The sequence below is a fragment of the Zeus faber genome (assembly GCF_960531495.2).
Source record: "Zeus faber genome assembly, chromosome: 2".
In the NCBI taxonomy this organism is placed as follows: domain Eukaryota; kingdom Metazoa; phylum Chordata; class Actinopteri; order Zeiformes; family Zeidae; genus Zeus; species Zeus faber.
Genome location: NC_137189.1, coordinates 51486198 through 51508366, shown reverse-complemented (window position 1 = coordinate 51508366; position 22169 = coordinate 51486198). Strand labels below are relative to the sequence as shown.

The window sequence follows — 22169 nt, the reverse complement described above, 5'->3', positions numbered from 1 at the left end:
GGTCTGGACACGCTGTGTGTGTGTGTGTGTGTGTGTGTGTGTGTGTGTACCTTGGAACCTCTGTGATGTCACTATTTAAAGGCCAGCAGTGTGTCCCGGTCACTCATTTAGGCTGAGGAGCAGGAGGCAGACGCTGGATCTTCAGCCGCTTTGATGGAACCACAGTGTTTACACTTTAAAGACTTGATTTAAAATCAAACAGCGTATTTAATCTGACCAGCTGCGGCATGTGTGGGAGGAGCGCTGTGTGGCCGGCTGGGATCTGGATTTTGCAGCGTGTTTCAAGAGGTATTTTCTTTTCATCTCAAATGATCTGGATTCATAATAATTCTGTTGTGACTGAAACCAAATATTTTATTCCCACTGACCCCAGCGACGGCCACGGTGCAGTGCAGGGTGCTACACACAACACACTGGGAGACCGTGGGAACCAATCAGAGCGGCCTTCTCAGCCTGTCAGTTTATACACACACTCACACACACACACACACACACACACCTAAATTTGGGTTAACCATAATTAGTTTGCTGATAGACGATCTTAATAATTATTAAATTGTTTTATTAAGAAATATTTCTGGACCACATATATCAGGTTTTCAGAGGCAGAGATGTAAATATCACTGGATATGAATGAAAACTTATTTTTATCTTTTATTAAATAAGATTCATCTACTATCCTAACTCATCGTCTCAATATATTTAAATGACTTTCATGCACACCAAGGTAATTACAAACCATGTGTATTTAATTGATTATCCTGCTCATACTCACAGGAGTAGAAACACAACAGCATAACTAAGTATTTAAGTATTATTCATTTTTAAGTCTTCAATTAGTACAGAATAACCTCAAACTGTCGACCCGTCGTTAGTTGTGGTTTCATTCCTTACACGAGGGTTAGAGATAACACAAGGGAATTCGATTTTCTGTTTTTTCATCGATGTCTCCACACATCAAGCGATGCGTCTGTTGTTTTGGGTTTTTATGAATCGTAACACGTTTACAATTTCTGAGCAATCTTTGCGCACAGGCCACTGTGATGACGGCGCCAGAAATCTCTTTAAAGCCACGGCCAAATTTGGGGAAAGTCTTAAAGTCTTCAAATAAAGATTTTTTTTTCTTGAAAGAGGATCAATTATGCTCCTTTCCAACAAGTTCATATCGTCGTTCAAGTTCCCAAACGGGCTTTTCACTTTGTGCTGAAAATACCACTGGGATGATGCATTCAAGCCTGGAGCAAGCACCACACGCTCCACACCCTCCCGTTCCAAAGGTGCTTCCTTGTGGCAGGAGCCGCCCCCCTGAGGCCCCGGGTTCTGTCAGCTAATGAGGTTTGAGCACGGCTTCTGTCAGCGAATGGGGTTTGAGCACAGCTTCTGTCAGCCAATGGGATTTGAAGAAGAAGAAACAGTCTTTATTTATCACACAACACACCACACTATAACACACGCTTGCACACACACACACATGCACATGCTTTTTGATGGTGGCCGGTGAAATGGCTCCTCTGCTTTTGACCCATCCTGGCTTGTCCTTCCTCTGGGGGCACAGCCAGGAGCAGTGGGCAGCGTACGTGGACGCGCCCGGGGACCAGGTGATAAGTGTCCATCGCTGGTCAGACCGTGATGGGTGCATGTTTTTGGTGGGGGTCCTTACTGACGTGAGGTGGAGGTGGAAAGGCCTCATTTTACAGCTTTGTTTAGTGTTTTTATTGGTTTGAAAACCTTCATCATGCGTCGCAGCACAGTCTATCAACCCTATAGTTTTAAAAAGAAATACACTGCAGGTAAAAAGACGCGAGAACAAAAGACGTTCGAACCACGAACCACGAACCAGAACTTCCCAGCGGGGTCGCGGCTGCGCGTCCCAGCGGGACATGTGAAGTTTTGGGCGTGTCCAGAACGTGTGACGTTTTGGGCGTGTCCAGAAGATGTGATGTTTTGGGGCATGTCCAGAAGATGTGACTTTTGGGCATGTCCAGAAGATGTGACGTTTTGGGCGTGTCCAGGAGATGTGACGTTTTGGGCGTGTCCAGTAGATGTGACGTTTTGGGCATGTCCAGAAGATGTGACGTTTTGGGCGTGTCCAGAAGATGTGACGTTTTGGGCGCGTCCAGGAGATGTGACGTTTTGGGCGCGTCCAGAAGATGTGACGTTTTGGGCGCGTCCAGACGATGTGACGTTTTGGGCGCGTCCAGGAGATGTGACGTTTTGGGCGTGTCCAGACGACTTGACGTTTTGGGCGTGTCCAGGAGATGTGACGTTTTGGGCGCGTCCAGAAGATGTGACGTTTTGGGCGTGTCCAGAAGATGTGACGTTTTGGGCGCGTCCAGACGATGTGACGTTTTGGGCGCGTCCGGACGATGTGACGTTTTGGGCGCGTCCGGACGATTTGACATTTTGGGCGTGTCCGGAAGATGTGACGTTTTGGGCGTGTCCGGAAGATGTGACGTTTTGGGCGTGTCCACAAGATGTGACGTTTTGGGCGCGTCCAGACGATTTGACGTTTTGGGCGTGTCCAGACGATTTGACGTTTTGGGCGTGTCCAGAAGATGTGACGTTTTGGGCGCGTCCAGAAGATGTGACGTTTTGGGCGTGTCTGGAAGATGTGACGTTTTGGGCGTGTCCACAAGATGTGACGTTTTGGGCGCGTCCAGACGATTTGACGTTTTGGGCGTGTCCAGGAGATGTTACGTTTTGGGCGTGTCCAGGAGATGTGACGTTTTGGGCAGGTCCAGAAGATGTGACGTTCTGGGAGTGTCCGGAACGTGTGACGTTTTGGGCGTGTCCAGAAGATGTGACGTTTTGGGCGTGTCCGGAAGATGTGACATTTTGGGCGTGTCCACAAGATGTGACGTTTTGGGCGCGTCCAGACGATTTGACGTTTTGGGCGTGTCCAGGAGATGTGACGTTTTGGGCAGGTCCAGGAGATGTGACGTTTTGGGCGCGTCCAGAAGTTGTGACGTTTTGGGGCGTGTCCGGAAGATGTGATGTTTTGGGCGTGTCCAGAAGTTGTGACGTTTTGGGGCGTGTCCAGAAGTTGTGACGTTTTGGGGCGTGTCCGGAAGATGTGGCGATTTGGCCGTGTCCGGAAGATGTGGCGATTTGGGCGTGTCCGGAAGATGTGACGTTTTGGGGCGTGTCCAGAAGATGTGACGTTTTGGGCGTGTCCAGAAGATGTGACGTTTTGGGCGCGTCCAGAAGATGTGACGTTTTGGGCGCGTCCAGAAGATGTTACGTTTTGGGCGTGTCCAGAAGTTGTGACGTTTTGGGGCGTGTCCGGAAGATGTTGCGTTTTGGGCGTGTCCAGAAGATGTGACTTTTTGGGGCGTGTCCAGACGATTTGACGTTTTGGGCGTGTCCAGAAGATGTGACGTTTTGGGCGTGTCCAGAAGTTGTGACGTTTTGGGGCGTGTCCGGAAGATGTTGCGTTTTGGGCGTGTCCAGAAGATGTGACTTTTTGGGGCGTGTCCAGACGATTTGACGTTTTGGGCGTGTCCAGACGATGTGACGTTTTGGGCGCATCCAGACGATGTGACGTTTTGGGCGCGTCCAGAAGATGTGACGTTTTGGGCGTGTGCAGAAGATGTGACTTTTTGGGGCGTGTCCAGAAGATGTGACGTTTTGGGCGCATCCAGACGATGTGACGTTTTGGGAGTGTCCAGAAGATGTGACGTTTTGGGCGTGTGCAGAAGATGTGACGTTTTGGGCGCGTCAGGAAGATGTGACGTTTTGGGTGCGTCCAGAACGTGTGACGTTTTGGCTGCGTCCAGAACGTGTGACGTTTTGGGCGTGTGCAGAAGATGTGACGTTTTGGGCGCGTCCAGAACGTGTGACGTTTTGGGCGCGTCCAGAAGATGTGACGTTTTGGGAGTGTCCAGAACATGTGACGTTTTGGGAGCGTCCAGAAGTTATGACGTTTTGGAAGAGGAGAAGATTCCCTGTATTACTTTGTGCCAAGTTTCATCTGAGATTTGTTCATCTAAGTCTGTTTCCCATTTATTTTGAAGGAGGTCCAAAGGTGCCCAATTGTATGTGTTGAGTAGTTCATAGATTATGCTTATCACCTGTTTTGTGACTGATTAACAGTTGAAGATGAAGTCTAACATGATGCATATGCATCATATCAGAAGCATATGCAAAGCGGTGATGGAAAGCCATCTGAGTTCCAGGCTACAATGTTCCAGAGCTGCTAGTACCTGTAAAAGTGTGATCTGGGAACGTCGCATTTCTGCACCAGCTGCTCAAAGGAGACAAAGTTTCCGTGGGTATATAGATTGGACGGTGAGGTCACACCCCTTCTAGACCAGGATGCAAAGGCCTCATCCATCACGATGGGATAAATGTTTTTTTGCAATTGGCGCAGCTTGCGGGGGATGGTAGCTCAGGCGGTAGAGCTGGTGGTCTAGTCATCTAAAGGTTGCTGGTTGGATCCCAGGCTCCTCCTGCTAGCATGCTGTAGTGTCCTTGAGCAAGACACTTAACCCCTAATTGCTCCTGATGGCTGCGTCCGTCAGTGTTTGAACGATTGTAAATCGCTTTGGATAAAAGCGTCTGATCAATGTAATGTAATGTAATGTAAAGCTTGCGACAGATCCTTAGGGGAGAAGGAGCTTCTTAACTGATTCCATATTTTGATTGAGTGTATGATAACCAGGTTAGAAGTGAAGCTAGAACCAGGCTGTGTGATTGGTAGTTTAGAACATAGTAAGGCTGCTAGAGACGCCCCCTCCAGCATACAGGGGATGGTAGCTCAGGAGGTAGAGCTGGTGGTCTAGTGATCCAAAGGTTGCTGGTTCGATCCCAGGCTCCTCCTGCTAGCATGCTGTAGTGTCCTTGAGCAAGACACTTAACCCCTCATTGCTCCTGATGGCTGCGTCCGTCGGTGTTTGAACAATTGTAAGTCGCTTTGGATAAAAGCGTCTGATCAATGACTAAATGTAATGTAAATGTATTGTCCAGTCTGGGGCGGTGACATAATTTCTCACCCGGTGTAGCAGTGTTATGTTGGCTGCCCCATAATAATACAGGACATTTGGGAGTGCCATCCCTCCCAGTGCACAAGGTCTCTGTATGTCTCTTTTGATTCGGGTGTTTTTTTGTTCCAAGGTCGATATCTGGTTATTTACTTTAGAGAAAAAGGATTGTGTTAGAAAGGCCGGGAGACACTGGAATATGTACAGAAATGTAGGCAATATGTTCATTTGTATTGATTATAACTGTATTGATTCTTGCACCCAGAGAAGGCAGCAGGGGGTCCCATCGCTCGATGTCCTGCTTCAGATTAGATAACGTGGGCTGGTAGTTGGCTGCATATAGATCTTTAAAGTTATGTGTAACCCATACCCTGAGGTTCTTGAATTTCTTAGGGCTGATTTTAAAGGGAAATGAGGCTAAAGGCATCCGACCAGCACCAATAGGCATCAGCTCACTTTTCTTTGCAGCCATATTTTACCAAATTCCATAAGTAAGACCATTCAATTGGAGAGACTTAAAAGGGGTTGAATATGTACAGTAACATGTCGTCCGCATAAAGCAAAACTTATTGCTCTGATCCATCACGCTGGATTCCCTTGATATCGGCATTTTGCCTCAAAGCTAGAACAAGTGGTTCCATGGCAACCGCAAATAGAAGTGGAAATAAAGGACACCCCTGCCTTGTGCTGCGTTGGAGCTCAAAGTAGGTGGAAAGATTATCGTTGCGCACGGCAGCCATCGGGGATGAATATAAGAGCTCGATCCATGATGTGAGCTTGTGGCCAAATCCAAACCCATCTCCACTGTGCTGAAAAGATAGCCCGCTCCACCCGCTCCACCTGCTCCAATTCCTTTTTCCACATCTAGTGAAAGCACCACACCTGTTGGAGAAGGGCCGTGAAGTATATTCAAAAGATGTCTGATGTTTAAAAAAAAGAAAAGCTGTTCTTAATAAAACCTGTGAGATTAGGAGATATGAATGTATGTATTTAAAAGAGACATTGGACGAAATGAGCCACATTCAAAAGGGGTTTTTGTCTTTCTTGAGGATTAGAGAGATAACTGCCTGGCGCATGGTTGGAGGCAGGGATTTCATTGAAAGTGATTCTTCAAAGACTGACAGGGATAAAGGGGAGAGTTGGTCTGAGAATTTTTTTAAGAATTCTGTGGGGGAACCGTCTGGCCCCGGAGATTTGCTACTCTGCAGAGACCTAATTGCTGATGTTATCTCCTTGGTTGAGAGGTCCTCCTGCAGCTCAGCAGCTGTCCCCGGCTCTATAGAGGGGACATGCAGGACCTTAAAAAAACCTTCCAGTTCGGAGGGGCTCAGCCACTACACTTGTCATTGTAAATGGTGGATGTTTATCAATGGGTACGGCTGCCCCTCCGGCTTTGGAGTGGAAGTAAGTGTGATATGTCCGTCCTGCCCACCCCCCTCTCAGTCCAAAATGGTCTGTTGTACGTAGATGGTTCGGCTGGAGAAATGCAATATCTGCCTTGAGTTGTTTTAAATGTGTAAATACCTTTTTGCGATTTACTGGATGGTTAAGGGATTTAAAATACCAACTCGCAACTTTTGCAACCCTCTGGGGGTAATGGTGTCAGTCATGTTAATCATGAAGAGTTGTGTATCTGAGCTCTATAAAAGTCAAAGCGTAACAGCAAGTGACAAGTAAAACAGACATCTGGCAAGTTTAGTCCCAGAAATGAACTTGTTTGCCCCCTCCCCCAAAAAAAAACAGGTGGACATAGTACCTTCCAAAACAAATTCACACATATAGTGTTTGTGTTGGAGAACACTAGAGCCGACCGCTCAAGCTCCTGCCGAACATCTTACATGAAAGTATTTCAGAAAGCGCATTATGATACAGTTTATTAGAAGCTTGTGCTGCTTGGTAAAATAAGATAAAAAACGGGTAAAACAGGTAGGAACAAAAACCAACATTTAACAGTTGGACATGTGCATTCAAAAGTTTAGAGAAGGTCAAATGAAGTTCACCTGTAAAGGTTATAGTGCATTTTAGGTTCATCCTGAAATTTCACCCGAAAGCCCAATATCCCTAACTTTTTGTGAGTATTGTATATATATATTTTATTGATTTATTTAGTTACTGTTCTTTATCTATTTATTTTTAAAGACATATAGGAGGCTCGGATACATCACAAAGCGACCTCCCCACCCCTGATGAATACAGACAAATAAGTTGTTGCCCCTTTGGGATATAATGTAACAGAATAAATAGTGATACGAACTATACTGCATAATAAAATAGGACTGGAAGCAACAGCCTTAACAAGAACAGTGATAGTGTGTTTAAACAGGTATTATCGCTCAAAAGTTGGCCATGGAATGAAACGGCATCACTGGCCTGTAACTGAAGGTGACCTGCCCCTTATGCCCAGAAATAAAAACGAATAAAAGGAGAGGAAGCACTAACAGCTACCTAAAAACATTCCTCTGGTCAGGCCAATTTCACCTCCCGCCTCCTATTCATGCAAACGTAAATTATTTCCCACTTGGGGCGAGATTTAAATTGGGATATGGTATCAGCACATGAAGCTCAGTCTCACGTTCACACTCCAACCTCTGTTGTAGGATGATATTCTTCTTAACGTAGCGTTGCTTTCTTGGCGTCAGTCAACTCCTTTTCTTCTCCATTGTGCGACATGCCGAGTCAGGCCGGGAACAACGCCAAGCTGGACGCCCTGGCGGCTACGGGGCGGCTCCCTAACCCCCGCGAACGCAGCCCTGGCCCGGGCGACGGTTGCAGCGCGGTCTGGGAAAAAAAGCAACGGTCCCCCCGTGGACCCGGAGCGGAGCAGGGCTCAGCGCCTCGCCACCGCCTTGGTCGTAGTGGAGTTTAGCTGCGATGGCACGTGGTTTCCCATCTGCTCTTCTTGGAGCCAGGCCGCTGTGGCGCGCTCCAGCAGCAGCTCTTCACCCAGCCGTGTTGCTTCTCTCAGGAGCTTGGACACCGATGCGGGAGAGCTGGATCCGTTGGTCTCAGCTACTTCCAGCATCCTGACATTACTCCTCATTCCTTCCTCCACGTCGTCACATTTCACTTGAAGCTCCGTTATCTCTGCTTCCACGTCAATCGCCGCGGTGGGTGATGTTGCCGGCTCGTCCGACCGCGTCGACGCTCCGCCTTCTACCTCTTTGATTGTCGTTTTCATTTGGTTCATCTTGGAGCGGATTGCCGCCGTATTGTTTGTTGTATCTATTTCTACCGCTTGTAGTTTACTCCTGAGGAAGCGGAAGTCCTCGGAAAGTGCTTTCTCAGTTCTGATTTTATCACCGGCGAAATGTCCGCTTTTAGCGAGAGAAGGATCCGTGACTTGAGAACTTGAGCATTCGTCTCCTGGACATCCGGCGAAGGCAAGGGCCTCCAAGCGGGGCCGTCTGTGGAACTCCATGTCGGGGCTTCGTCGGGCCTGGCAGCGGATGGTCCGGTGCCATCAATCTGCATAGACTGTTGTTTAACTTTTTTAAATATGTTCGGGGCAGAATTGAATGAAAAGCGCTTTTTAACTTGAAATAAAACAGAAGTTCAGCGGGAGCTCAAGCCAAACATGTCCTACTCCATGGGCAGCTCAACAGCAACCCTCAGGACTTTTAAGGTCATTGATGGCTCATTTCACACCTTGGGTCAACTGAAATAAAGTTGTGAGCAGTTGTGATAAAACCTTGTTTTTACCTCTGAAGACGTCACATTTGATCAACTGTTTTGACCTCATTGTATACCCTTGATGAACAGCTCTGTATTGACAAAACAGTTCGTCAATATATTCTAGTGTGTTGCTATGACAACATTTCTGACGGGCACCACAAAATACAAAAACACACTCTTTATATCTTGTGTGTTTTGAGATCTGTCTCTAAGCTGCATCATGATACCGACCAAACTGTTGACGTCATATCCATGTCGCTGTGTCCTTCATGGAGGTATCAACCACTTTGGAGTCAGACTGTTCAGTTGATGATCATAGTATCAAACCGCACCAAACCCACAAGGCTTCTCTGAACTCAGCTCGGACCTGAGAGGGTCTAGTTCACTTGAGCCTTTATTCAGATGAGGGACGCCGGTAATTCTGCCGCTGCCCAGCGTGACGCCGGGAGGGATCTGAAACGTCGACAGGAGTTTGGGGACGGTCGGGACGCGGCGAGTGGTCGTCTGATTCCACGGCGCGTCGCGGCCACGTGGACGAGCGGCGCCGCCGAGCGAGGGACCTTCTCATCATGGCTTCCCTCTCAGAGTGAGATTGGGGTTATGGATCATGTTCTCAGCCCTTTCAGTGTCCAGCACGCAGGGCTGATTTCTGCCGGAATATCCTGTCTCCTTGCGTGACGTGCCAGCCTCATTCCTTGGAACGGCTCCGGCAGGAAGCTCCGCCTCCAGAGGAAGGAGCCGTCCGAGGGCCGCGCCTGCAAAACGCACGCAACTCTAAGATGGAACTTTTTTCCGGGGAAACGACGGCAAGATGATCACGTAACATGTGGGAGATATGTCGGGCTCACGACACCGCGTCCTCAACGCGTTTCAGCTGCTTTCATAACTTTATTTATTGTTTACACTGTTTTTTTTGTTTTTATTGCACTTGTCTGCACCTCGTGGCCGTGACTCCAGCTGTGTACACAGTGTGTTGATTGAAGAAAGTACCGGAACATATATTCACATTCATATTTATACAGAATAACCTGAATAAACGCTGAACCAGGAAGTTGATCTCAACACTAGACAGGAAGTGGTGACGCACGGTCGACCTGGTGACAGTAAATACAAACAAACATTTTATAAAAGAAGAGAAAAACAGACCTAAAAATGTAAACACAGTAAACAGCCCTCCCTCCTCCTCCTCCTCCTCCTCCTCCTCTCTTCCTCTTCCTCTCCTCCTCCTCCTCCTCCTCCTCCTCTCTTCCTCTTCCTCTCCTCCTCCTCCTCCTCCTCCTCCTCCTCTCTTCCTCTTCCTCTCCTCCTCCTCCTCCTCTCTTCCTCTTCCTCTCCTCCTCCTCCTCCTCCTCCTCCTCCTCCTCTCTTCCTCTTCCTCTCCTCCTCCTCCTCCTCCTCCTCCTCTCCTCTTCCTCTCTCAGTGGGAGGGCAGCATGCTGTGCAGCAGTACTAGTAGCTTTGTGTTGTTGAGGGAAGCAGATCTGTGTTTGCTCCTCTCTCTGTGTTTGCTTTGAGTGTGAGAGGATCCTTCATCTGTTGTTCTTCTTGTGAACGGTCGTGGTTCCACCTTCTCAGCGAGCTCCAGCGGAAACATGTGGAGGCAGGTGGAGGCGGTGGAGCGAAGCTGTGTTTGTACCGTCGTGGTTTCACGCTCGTCCGTCCCCAGATTGATGTCTCGCGCGTAGTGAGAATATCTGCAAAGTTCTCAGTTTCATTTCTGACCGATGGCGGTACAGTCTCCAACCTAAACGGAAAACAAATTGCAAAGTATTCAAATGACAGTTTTCAAATGCCTTCAATAATGGAAACGATACAAATTGAATGATGTGGAAGTATCAGTGTTGTTTTACAAGTACTTTTCAACCAAGTCATGCTATCATGGTCAAAATGTTTTTAATCAAAATCATTGATACTGATGATCATTGATACTGATGATCATTGATTTCCTTTGAATGTAGGCACCAACTTAAATCACCTTTCGTGCCCTTTTTTGTGGTGTTTTGCAGACATTGCCCGGTCCTCTCCACGCTGGCTGTGATTGGAGCTTTGGAACAAGCCCCGCCCCCACGCTGGCTGTGATTGGAGCTTTGGATCAAGCCCGCCCCTTTTGGAGAGCGTTAAGACCGGACCGAGCTTGGGCCTTGGAGCCGTCGGCCTCGGTGGAGCAGGTAAGAACTCATGAGATGAATTGTATTTTATGATGTATTTTATTATATTTATGTGTTTATTCATTAACGATCAAACCAGATTCAGTGACGTCATATAAACCCTATATATTATAAATAAATGGAATCCAGCTGTAAAGTATTTAACTTAACCAAACGATGGAAGGCCTTTTTAGAGTTTTTCCTTCATGTCTTTCTCTTCCTGGTGTTTTGGATGAAGTGGTTGGATGTGAAGCTGCTCTGATGAAACAGGAGGCTTCTCTCGTCATATCAAACACTGTGTTTTCTCTAAATATTCCCTTGCAAAAGTATTTGAAGGGCGTTTACGAGGTGTTTTGGGTACAATTTGAACCTTTCTTATCGCCAGACGTTCTGTCTGGAAGACAGACTCTTCTGCCTCCTCCACCTTGTTGTTCTTCCAACGCTCCGTCCGCTTGCGTTGCAGCATCCTCCAGCTGACTTGACTGCTTTATTCTACTTCTTCTGTTAGTAACGTACAATTGTAATATGCAGTTGAATTGATGACTTCTCTATATTGTAATGCAGACGTTTATGGAACTTTAACGTCAATTTAGAATTTGAATTATTATGGAATAATTTTGAACTATGTCTTGTCAAACCTCCACCAAAGGCTTGAGAACAAAAGATAAAAACACGGTGAAGGATCAAGTGGTTGCTAAGCTGCCAAACAACACTGACAAACTGTCACCCAGTTCAAATGTTCAGTATCAGTTGGGTGATGATGATGTATAATGACATAATTATAATTCATATTTCAATATTCTCACTTGTTGAGTAAATCAGTTCACCAGGAAAACTCCTTTTCTCTGGACGCAGCGACAAGTTTTATTTTGATTTGTTCAACATATGAAAAGTGGTTGATGACACCAAACAACATGTTGACAGTGGCACACATCTGGTTGCCCCGGGGCAACAGATACCCCCCCCCCATCTCAGCTCCCTATGGTTGGAGGTGTGGCCTTGCTGCTGTGACCCCGCCCCCTACCCCCCCCCCCCACACACACCTCCAGCGGCATCATGGGAGACGTGGTGCAGATGCACTTCACCACGGTGGACTACGTCATCTTCGCTCTGCTGCTGGTGGCGTCGGCCGGCATCGGCCTCTTCTACGCCTTCTCTGGAGGACGCCAGCGCACCACGCAGGTCAGCGCTGGTATTACTGCTAGTAATACTGAACTGTAACTAGTAATACTGCACTGTAACTAGTAATACAGAACTGTAACTAGTAATAGAGAACTGTAACTAGTAATACAGAACTATAACTAACAAGTAATACAGAACTATAACTAGTTATACAGAACTATAACTAGTAATACAGAACTATAACAAGTAATACAGAACTATAACAAGTAATACAGAACTATAACTACTAATACAGAACTATAACTACTAATACAGAACTATAACAAGTTATACAGAACTATAACAAGTAATACAGAACTATAACTAGTAATACAGAACTATAACTAGTAATACAGAACTATAACAAGTAATACAGAACTATAACTAGTAATACAGAACTATAACTAGTAATACAGAACTATAACAAGTAATACAGAACTATAACAAGTAATACAGAACTATAACTAGTAATACAGAACTATAACAAGTAATACAGAACTATAACTAGTAATACAGAACTATAACTAGTAATACAGAACTATAACTAGTAATACAGAACTATAACTAGTAATACAGAACTATAACAAGTAATACAGAACTATAACTAGTAATACAGAACTATAACTAGTAATACAGAACTATAACTAGTAATACAGAACTATAACTAGTAATACAGAACTATAACAAGTAATACAGAACTATAACTAACAAGTAATACAGAACTATAACTAGTAATACAGAACTATAACTAGTAATACAGAACTATAACAAGTACTACAGAACTATGACTAGTAATACAGAACTATAACAAGTAATACAGAACTATAACTACTAATACAGAACTATAACTAGTAATACAGAACTATAACAAGTAATACAGAACTATAACTAGTAATACAGAACTATAACTAGTAATACAGAACTATAACAAGTAATACAGAACTATAACTACTAATACAGAACTATAACTAACAAGTAATACAGAACTATAACTAGTAATACAGAACTATAACTAGTAATACAGAACTATAACAAGTAATACAGAACTATAACTACTAATACAGAACTATAACTAGTAATACAGAACTATAACTAGTAATACAGAACTATAACTAGTAATACAGAACTATAACTAGTAATACAGAACTATAACTAACAAGTAATACAGAACTATAACTAGTAATACAGAACTATAACTAGTAATACAGAACTATAACTAGTAATACAGAATGTGTAAGGACATTCTCGCTTCACTGCAGAGTTTAGTTTTGTCATTTTCTGTTTGTTTGTTTGTTTGTGAATCAAATAACTGAAAATGTTTTCAATGATCTTTACAAAATGTGTGGGTTCCTCATGGTGAAAGGAGGAACCACCCTCCATCCCTCCACCCCTCCACCCTCCATCCCTCCACCCTCCATCCCTCCACCCCTCCACCCTCCATCCCTCCACCCCTCCACCCTCCATCCCTCCATCCCTCCACCCCTCCACCCTCCATCCCTTCACCCCTCCACCCCTCCCTTCCACCCCTCCACCCCTCCATCCTCCATCCCTCCATCCCTGTGTCGTCTCTCTGACTTGAGGTGTAGTGTGGTTGGTGTTTTCTGGCCTGTGTGCAGGAGTTCCTGCTGGCTGACCGCTCCATGAGCTGCCTGCCGGTGTCTCTGTCGCTGCTCGCCACCTTCCAGTCGGCGGTGGCCATCTTGGGCGCTCCGTCCGAGGTCTACACCTTCGGGACGCAGTACTGGTTCCTGGGCTGCTCCTACTTCCTGGGGCTGCTCATCCCCGCCCACGTCTTCATCCCCGTCTTCTACCGGCTGCGGCTCTCCAGCGCCTACGAGGTGCGTGGGTGGAGCAGTGGGTGGTGCTGTCACCTTTTGGCAGCAGTGCGTCCCGGCTTCTGCCTTTCCTGGGTTTCACACTCAGCAGACACCAGAACAGGGAATGTCATGGAAAAGTTATGGATTACGACAGAATTGCCCAAAATGTCCTGGAACGTAATATGAGGTGCACAAAATAAGAATTTGTGGAATATAATCAATTCTATCAACTTTCAAATGAATATCTCTCCAACAGCATATTTATATGTCTGTAATATGAATGAACACGTGGTCATGGAGAATGTCCTGGAAACTGATTTATTGAAGAGATGATGAGGCTGTTTTGTAATGACCTGTCTTCTCCTTCCTCTTCTCCTTCCTCTTCCTCTTCCTCTTCCCCTTCCTCTTCCTCTTCCTCCAGTATCTGGAGCTGCGTTTCAACAAGAGCGTGAGGATCTGTGGGACGGTGACGTTCATCTTCCAGATGGTATTGTACTTGGTTGTACTTGTTTCATTCAGTCTTTGTGGCATTGAGTGTTGTTCCAGGTGCAGGTGTCATGGTGTCCGTGTCTCCTCAGGTGATCTACATGGGCGTGGTGCTCTACGCTCCGGCGCTGGCGCTCAACGCAGGTATGATGAAGGTTGAAGGTTGAACATGAAGGCTCCCACTGACGAGCGGCGCTTCCTGACCGTCGTGTTGTGCTGCAGTTACAGGGTTCGACCTGTGGGGGGCGGTGTTGGCCATGGGGCTGGTGTGCACGCTGTACACCACACTGGTAGGAGACCGGAGGCCACGCCTTCTCCTCCTCCTCCCCCCTCCCTCCCTCCCTCCCTCCGTCTGTCCTTCCCTCCATCCCTTCTCCTTGGTTCCTTTGCTGTGCCACACGGATGAGTTCACACACCGTCATGAAGATAATGATTGGTTTTAGGGAAGAGCTTCACCAGGACACACCACCACAATGACGTGGAAATAACTGATGTAGCTGCAGGCGTCAACACACGGGTCCAGTTGAGTGGTGGTAGCGACGTAGGTTCTGTAAAACACGCCCAGCCTCCGTCACGTCCAGGTGGGGCGGAGGGACGTTTTTTTTTTTTTACGTAGATTAAATGTTTTGGAAATAAACAGTGTTTAAATAAAGACGTGTTTACTTGAAATGAAGCATCTTACTTTTAAACATATGTTTTGGAGGGTGGCTGTTAGCGGTGCTTCATTGCCTGGTCACGTGACCTCACTGGATGCTCCTCCTGTGACGTTGGGTTCCTGCTCTGGGGTAGGAGATCAAAACGGCGCTCTGACAGCCTCCATCGTTCCCGGATCAGGCAGGGCGGGCTCAGGAGGAAGCCTCTGTTCCTCCCAAGCTTCTTAGAACTTCCTGCGGCGCGGAGACGCCTTCCGTGACCCAGCACAGTTTTCGGGGTTTCGTAAAATGCCGCACGGGTTGCAGTTTTCCGAGTTTCCGTTAAACGCAGCACGGGCCAGGGTGACTGGATGCCAGTGAGCTCAGAGGGACGATCAAGCCAATCAGATCGCACCAACGTTCCTCGGCTTTAGGTAAATTTGTGACAGTATCTCCCTCATTTCTGCTCCAGGTGTAGATACTGATCAAACTGGAACAGCAAGACGTGTGAAACGTCCTGGTTCTAAGGCGTATCGTTACATCAGTATCGAGATGTCGAGAATATCGTGTTTCAGATATTAATCATAGTATTTTAGTATTATAATAATAAAAGCCGAGGCTGGACCCTACTAATGTAGAATACCTTTACATCTTCACATTTTCTGTGACCTCTGACCTTCTGTGTGTTAAAAAGCTGAAAATCCAACTTCCCTAAAACATCTGGATGTTTGACGTGGATGTGATGGGTATTATTACATTTGATTATTTGATTATATTTGTCATTATTTTCCAGGGTTACTGTGGCTTCTTTCTCTGTCTGGCAGGGGGGTCTGAAGGCGGTGATTTGGACCGACGTCTTCCAGACGGTGGTGATGTTCGCCGGGCAGCTGGCCGTCATCGTGGTGGGGGCCAGCCAGGCCGGCGGCATGGGGGAGGTGTGGAGGAAAGCGCTGAACGGCAGCCGCATCGCCGGCCTGGAGTGCGTTCATTTCACCTTGACTGACTGGAATGTGCTTGAGTGAGGAGAGAGGGATGGATGCTGAGAGCCTGCTGCTGCTCAGATGTTTTCAGATGTCTATTATTTTTCTTTTTTTTTTCTTAATTTTTTTCACAAATTCTTGTTTATTTTGAATATTTTCTCTTTACCTTTTAGTTTTTGTAAAAAAAAAATTGGGGGGAAAAAAGCAAAGACAAAAGAACCCATTAAAATAACAAAGTGATCACATTGACCCTGTGGTCCTTCCTTCCTTCCTTCCTTCCTTCCTTCCTTCCCCCTCTCCCTCCCCGCGTCCCGCTGCAGCCTGAACCCCGACCCCCTGGAGCGCCACACCTTCTGGACCCTGGGTGTGGGCGGGATCTTCCTGATGCTGGCCCTGTACGGGGTGAACCAGGCCCAGGTGCAGCGCTACCTGAGCTCCAGGACGGAGAGGGAGGCCGTCATGTGAGTCCTGCTGCCTGCGTCGCAAACAGCAGGCCGTCAAGTTACTGTTACCGTCTGTTTGATGTGCGAGCTGCATCCCAATTAGCTTCAAGGACGTTCCCTTCACATTATTTTAATCTTCTATATACTAATGAGTCCAATTCCTTGTTTGTGCAAAGGCTCTGGCCACATTATTATTATTATTATTTTCATATGAACACCTATGATGAACAAAACGCTTTTGACCTTGGTGTTCTGGTGTCATCCGGTGTGATGCTGACAGAGGAGCTGGGTTCCCTGTCGAACAGAACCAGAACCGAGGGCGGAGCAGTTATACAAGATGGAGGCTCCATGTTGTGCATGTGCTCGCAGGTCGTGCTACGTGGTGTTCCCCTGCCAGCAGATCGTGCTCTCGCTGGGCTGCCTGATGGGGCTGGTGATGTTCGCTCGCTACGGGGAGGACAGTCCTCTGGACAAGGGCTACGTCAAGACCAAGGACCAGGTCTGGCTCCACCCTTTTCCTGTTGACTACACCCAGCCGCCGAGAGGTTTTCAAAGACTCCTCGGCATCATTCTGTCCCTGCTCGGCGGAGCCCAAACGTTTGGAGAATAATCAAATTGCGTTTTATTTTTTATTTAGAATTTTTTATTTTTAGACCAATGTTGTGATTGTGATTTACTGTGTGATTTTTATATTTTTTAAGTTCCTTATCGGTTTTATTCACTAAACATGAGCAATAAGTCGTTTTATAGTATGACCAACAAAAACATTGGATACAACATATAAACATCAACTGCTGTTTCCTGTCGGCCACGCCCTGTTACAGCGACATGACAGACTGATGCTTGAATGCATATGAACAACATCTGTATCTAACTGATTCGATCCCAGCAGGAACCTGACTCCTGGCTTTAACTTCCACCTCGTAGTTGTTAGAATCTTAAGATGAACATTGTGGAGATAAGCAGTGTTGGAGCAGAGGTGTACGTCCACGAGCAGGCCGCAGAGGACGGTTTCCTCCATCAGGAGACGTCAAATAAAAACACTGATCTGGCCCCGTGGCTGCCGTCGGAGAGAGAGACAGCTGGGGGATGTGCCCCTCCCCCTCTGGGGGGGGCTGAGACAGGTGCGGGATGTGCCCCTCCCCCTCTGGGGCGTGCTCGACGCTCGCCACCTGGCCAATAGGAGGAGCAGCAGCCCTCTGCAAAAACAGATTTTTAATGGCAGCCTTTGGCATTTGAAAACTGCCTTGTGTCAACCTGTGAGGTGGTTTAGTTCATTGACGGTTCGATTCTCACAGGGAAGAAACTCAGCATCCACGGTTCAAGTTAAATGTCTCCCATGTGTAACGTCTCCCTCCGTCCTGTAGATGGTGCTGTACTTTGTGATGGATGTGTTCGAGGACCTGCCTGGTCTGGCCGGGCTCTTCGTGGCCTGTCTCTTCAGTGGAGCTCTCAGGTAGGACCACGACCCCTGACCCCGACTGACCTCTGACCCCGGTCTGCTGCTCTGGAAGCTTGTTCCTCTGCTTTGAGATCTCGTCCACATTCAGGGAAACGTGTTCAGCTCGTCTCAAGCTTTTTGTGATTGAATGATTATCTCTCTCTCCTCAGCACCATCTCCTCCGCCTTTAACTCTCTAGCCACAGTCACCCTGGAGGACCTGATCAAGCCGCACTTCCCCACCATGACGGAGGCCAAAGCCACCTTGCTGTCTAAGGGCCTAGGTGACTGCTTTACCCATTTATACACTGCTTTACACCGCTTTACACTGCTTTACATTGCTTTGCACTGTTTTACACTGCTTTATACTGTTTTACACTGCTGTATATTGCTGTACACTGATTTATTTACACATGATTTACACCGATGTACACTGATTTGCACTACTTGACACTGATTTACGCTACCGTAAACTGCTTTACACTGCCTCTAACTGCTTTACACTGCTTCTAAATGCTTTACACTGCTGTACACTACTTGATAGCACTTCCAACTGCCGTACACTGCTCTGCATTGCATTAGATTGCTTTACACTGCTCTACGCAGCTGTTCACTGCTTTACACTGCTTCCAACAGCTTTACGCTGATCTACACTACTTAACACTGCTTAACACTGCTTAACACTGATTTACACTGCTTCCAACGGCTTTACGCTGATCTACACTACTTAACACTGCTTTACACTGCTTTACACTGCTTCCAACGGCTTTACGCTGATCTACACTACTTAACACTGCTTTACACTGCTTTACACTGCTTTACACTGCTTTACACTGCCTTTAGATGTTTTGCACTGGTTTAACTGGTTTGACTGGTTTACACAGCTTTTAACTGGTTTACACCGATTTGAATTGGTTCTCACTTGTTTTAACTGGTTCTCACTGGTCTATTATTATTTTGAAGTAAATGCCATATTGTGTAAATATGAGTATGGTAGTTTTATATCAGTTATGTAGTTGATGTGCTTTGCTTTGATGTGACGTCAAATCAAGTTTTAAATGTATAATTCAATACAACCAGATATAATTATTAGTGATATACTGAGGTTTGTTGGATGATTGAGTTACACCATCCACCACACGGGTGAAACACAGCATGCTTTCTGCAGCAGAAGTGGGTGGATGCTGAGTTGCAGAGTGCTGGTGGGAAGGTGGAGTAGCTGATGGAGGGTGGAGGTGCTGGGGGGAGGTGCTGATAAAGGGTGGAGGGGCTGGAGGAAGGTTGAGGTGCTGGAGGAAGGTTGAGGTGCTGACGGTGTTCTCCTCCACAGCTCTCTCCTACGGTCTGGTGTGTCTGGCCATGGCCTACATCGCCTCCCTGATGGGCTCCGTGCTGCAGGTGAGCGCCACCTCCTCCGTCACTGTCAAATATCATTCAAGTATCACAGCATCTCCAGGTGATCTTCAGTTTTTGGGGCTTCTCAGCTCCTTCTGTCTGTGGTGGAGCAGCTCCTGTTTAATGAGCCTGCAGAGCTCCCTCTAGTGGTTGAAGTTACAGTGTGTGCCCCCCCCCCTCCAGGCAGCCTTCAGTATCTTTGGGATGGTTGGAGGTCCTCTGCTCGGGCTCTTCTGTTTGGGGATGTTCTTCCCTTGGGCAAACTCCACAGTAGGTTTCTCAGGACTCTGAACATCGCCGTGGAAACGTCCTTAATTCTCTTCAATCTTCTCACATGGAAGCATTAAAACGTGGAGCTCATGGAAGATGGAGGCTCCAGAAGCCGCTCCGCTCACCTTCTCCACCTCTTTTTTGGCCTCCTCCTCTCAGGGTGCGGTTGTTGGTTTGCTGGCAGGGCTCCTCATGGCGTTCTGGGTCGGCATCGGTAGTTTTGTGATGCGTATGTCAGGCTCCGCCCTCCTGCCGCCAATCAACACCACGGCTCCGCCCCTCCTGGCCAACATGACAACAGTTGCCATGACAACGCTGGTTAGCTCGGTCACATCCAAGCCAAGGTGACATACTATAATAATCATGGTGATGATAATAACAATGTTATGAATGTATATATTTAAAGTTATTTCTCTCTCAGGCCGTCTGGGCTGGAGTCGCTCTATTCTCTGTCCTACATGTGGTACAGTGCACACAACTCTGCTACGGTGGTGGTGGTGGGACTGGTAGTCAGCCTGTTGACAGGTACACACACACACACACAGTCACACACACACACAGTCAAACACAGACTATAAGTCTTTTTAAGCTTTCAGTTGCTTCACTCGGCAGCATTTTGGGTTCTGCGTACAAATCCCTGTTCATATTTCATATTTCATATTCACACACTGATGTATTGTAAACACACGTGTCTTGCTTGTGACTCCTTTTGTTTTTCAGTGTAATACTTGTTGTACTGTGCAGTGTCCAGCTCCGTCCTTTCCTCTGTCCACCTTGATGTTTCAGTTTGAAGCAGGACCAGCGTTCTCCACCTGTTCTGACCCTGTGTGACCCCCTGCTGACCCTGTGTGACCCCCTGCTGACCCTGTGTGACCCCTCCTCCAGGTCCCATGAAGGAGAAGGACCTGACGCCGGGCACCGTGTACCCCGTCCTGGGGAACCTGCTGTTCTTCCTGCCGCAGCGCTACAGGGAGAAGCTCTGCTGCGTCACACCGCTAGCACACAAGGTGGCAATGCATGGATATAATACACATGATATGAATATCAAACTGATACGAGAGCAGGTGTGCTCTGGGATGGTGGCTGTGGGGTTTTGACGGAGTACTTTAATGTCTTTAAGGAACGTTACAGTAAAGTGATGCGGTTTTCTGACCTTCACACTGTTCTACTGTTCCAACCCATGACGTAATATCCACATTACTAGTTATTAGTTCTACCATATTACTGATGTCTAAGTATCTTATGAAAACACTGATGGTCATCCCCAAAATATTGTGCAATTTATCAATATTGAGCTAATCATCCAAAAACATTGTGATTGTGATCTTGACTGGGTTTGCTTCCGGGGAGCCGGGGAAATGTTTTTATTCAAGCCTGATTTCTGAATATACAGTATCAGTCTATACTGTGCAGTTTCAGGGAGCTCCAGCACCGAGGCACAGACGATGGGTTGAGAAAACACAGTTTACTGTGGAGAGGGGGCTAGGTGGAACAAGCCGGGAGCAGATGGACACAGGTCATGACAGGGCTCCTCTACTGAGTGTTTGTGGGGATGGAGGCTTTACCTGTTGCTTGTTAGACCAACCAACCAGCAACAGGTGTACAGCCACCCTGATCCTGGGTCCCCAATTACCTGGACCCAGGACAGGTGTAGCTGCTCAAACCACACCATTCCCACACCACCCTTATATTTAAGGGTAAGAGCATAATGTTATATCTTGGACTGAAAATTATCTGAAAACAAAAATATGCAGAGAACAACGCTTTGCACAAGTGGATGAATTGGATTCAGAGAAAGTGCTCAAGCAGCTTTTTAAAATGATTATAATGAAGGAAGAGTTGGACCGGAGGAGATGATGCCGCGTTCAATGTAATCTCGGAGAATTGGAAGTGGTGCTGCGTTTCAGGTAACGTAGAAAACTGTAATAGGTACCTAACGTGACTAACCTGGCCCTGTGTGGTGTTGCCTGCAGCTTTATTTATTTAGGCATTAACACAAAAACCTGTAATAACTAAAACAACTGTCTGTCTGTTCCTTCAGGCCAAAGCGCTGGACGGCCAGCTGTACCAGAAGGCTAAGAAGCACAGCAGCGAGGAGGTGGCAGAGGTGGAGGCGGGGCCTAAGGAGGAGCCTAAAGAGGAGGGTGGCCTCGAGGCCCCGCCTCCTCAGCTGCTGCAGGAGACGTCGCTGTGACACATGGTCAGTACACTCAGTAAGAAGTGTGTTCGCTGAAAGAACCGGAACCCCGCCCTCTGCCGCTCAACTGGGACACAACCAACCATGTGATGTATTTGGACCAATCACAGACAGGGGGCGGAGCCTGTCAACTGAAAATGCGGAATCTTTACATTTGTTTCCCGCCCTTAAACGTGACTCTTTGCTGGAAAGGTTGTTGTGGCCTCGGAGCGACGGAAGGAACGTTGTGGGAGGAGGCCACGCCCTTCTACTCGGTGCTCCTCCGTCTCCTGGGATCTGAAAAGGTGTCGGTCGGGACGCGGCTCCACCCAAGAAGCAGGTGGAGAGTCCAGTTGGACTGTTTTTATATGTGTGGTAAATGTTATTTTTTATAGAAGGATGGAAGGAGACAAAATACGTGGAAGAGATTGAAACACGAACGGAACCTTCTGCTTCCTGGAACGAGAGCGGGCCTGGGTCGTCGTCGTCGTCATGGTGATCCTCCTTGTTGTTATGTGCGTCGGGTGTGTCAGCCTCGTGTTTGGTGTTTGCCTCGACGGCTGCAACTGAA

At 47.1% G+C, this 22169-nt stretch overlaps 1 protein-coding gene across 1 annotated transcript; it reads left to right on the top strand.

The window, feature by feature from the left end:
• Nucleotides 1-11854: 11854 nt before the first annotated feature.
• On the top strand, nucleotides 11855-21667 carry slc5a6a (solute carrier family 5 member 6a; the record flags this gene model as incomplete). The annotated part of the gene is made up of 16 exons (XM_079996871.1): nucleotides 11855-11980; nucleotides 13576-13797; nucleotides 14198-14263; nucleotides 14355-14406; nucleotides 14485-14552; nucleotides 15719-15873; nucleotides 16195-16335; nucleotides 16687-16816; nucleotides 17685-17773; nucleotides 17929-18041; nucleotides 19088-19155; nucleotides 19336-19422; nucleotides 19582-19766; nucleotides 19844-19947; nucleotides 20308-20429; nucleotides 21464-21667. 16 exons carry the CDS (start codon nucleotides 11855-11857, stop codon nucleotides 21614-21616), a joined length of 1881 nt encoding a protein of 626 aa, XP_079852997.1. The 3' UTR covers nucleotides 21617-21667.
• Nucleotides 21668-22169: the final 502 nt, after the last annotated feature.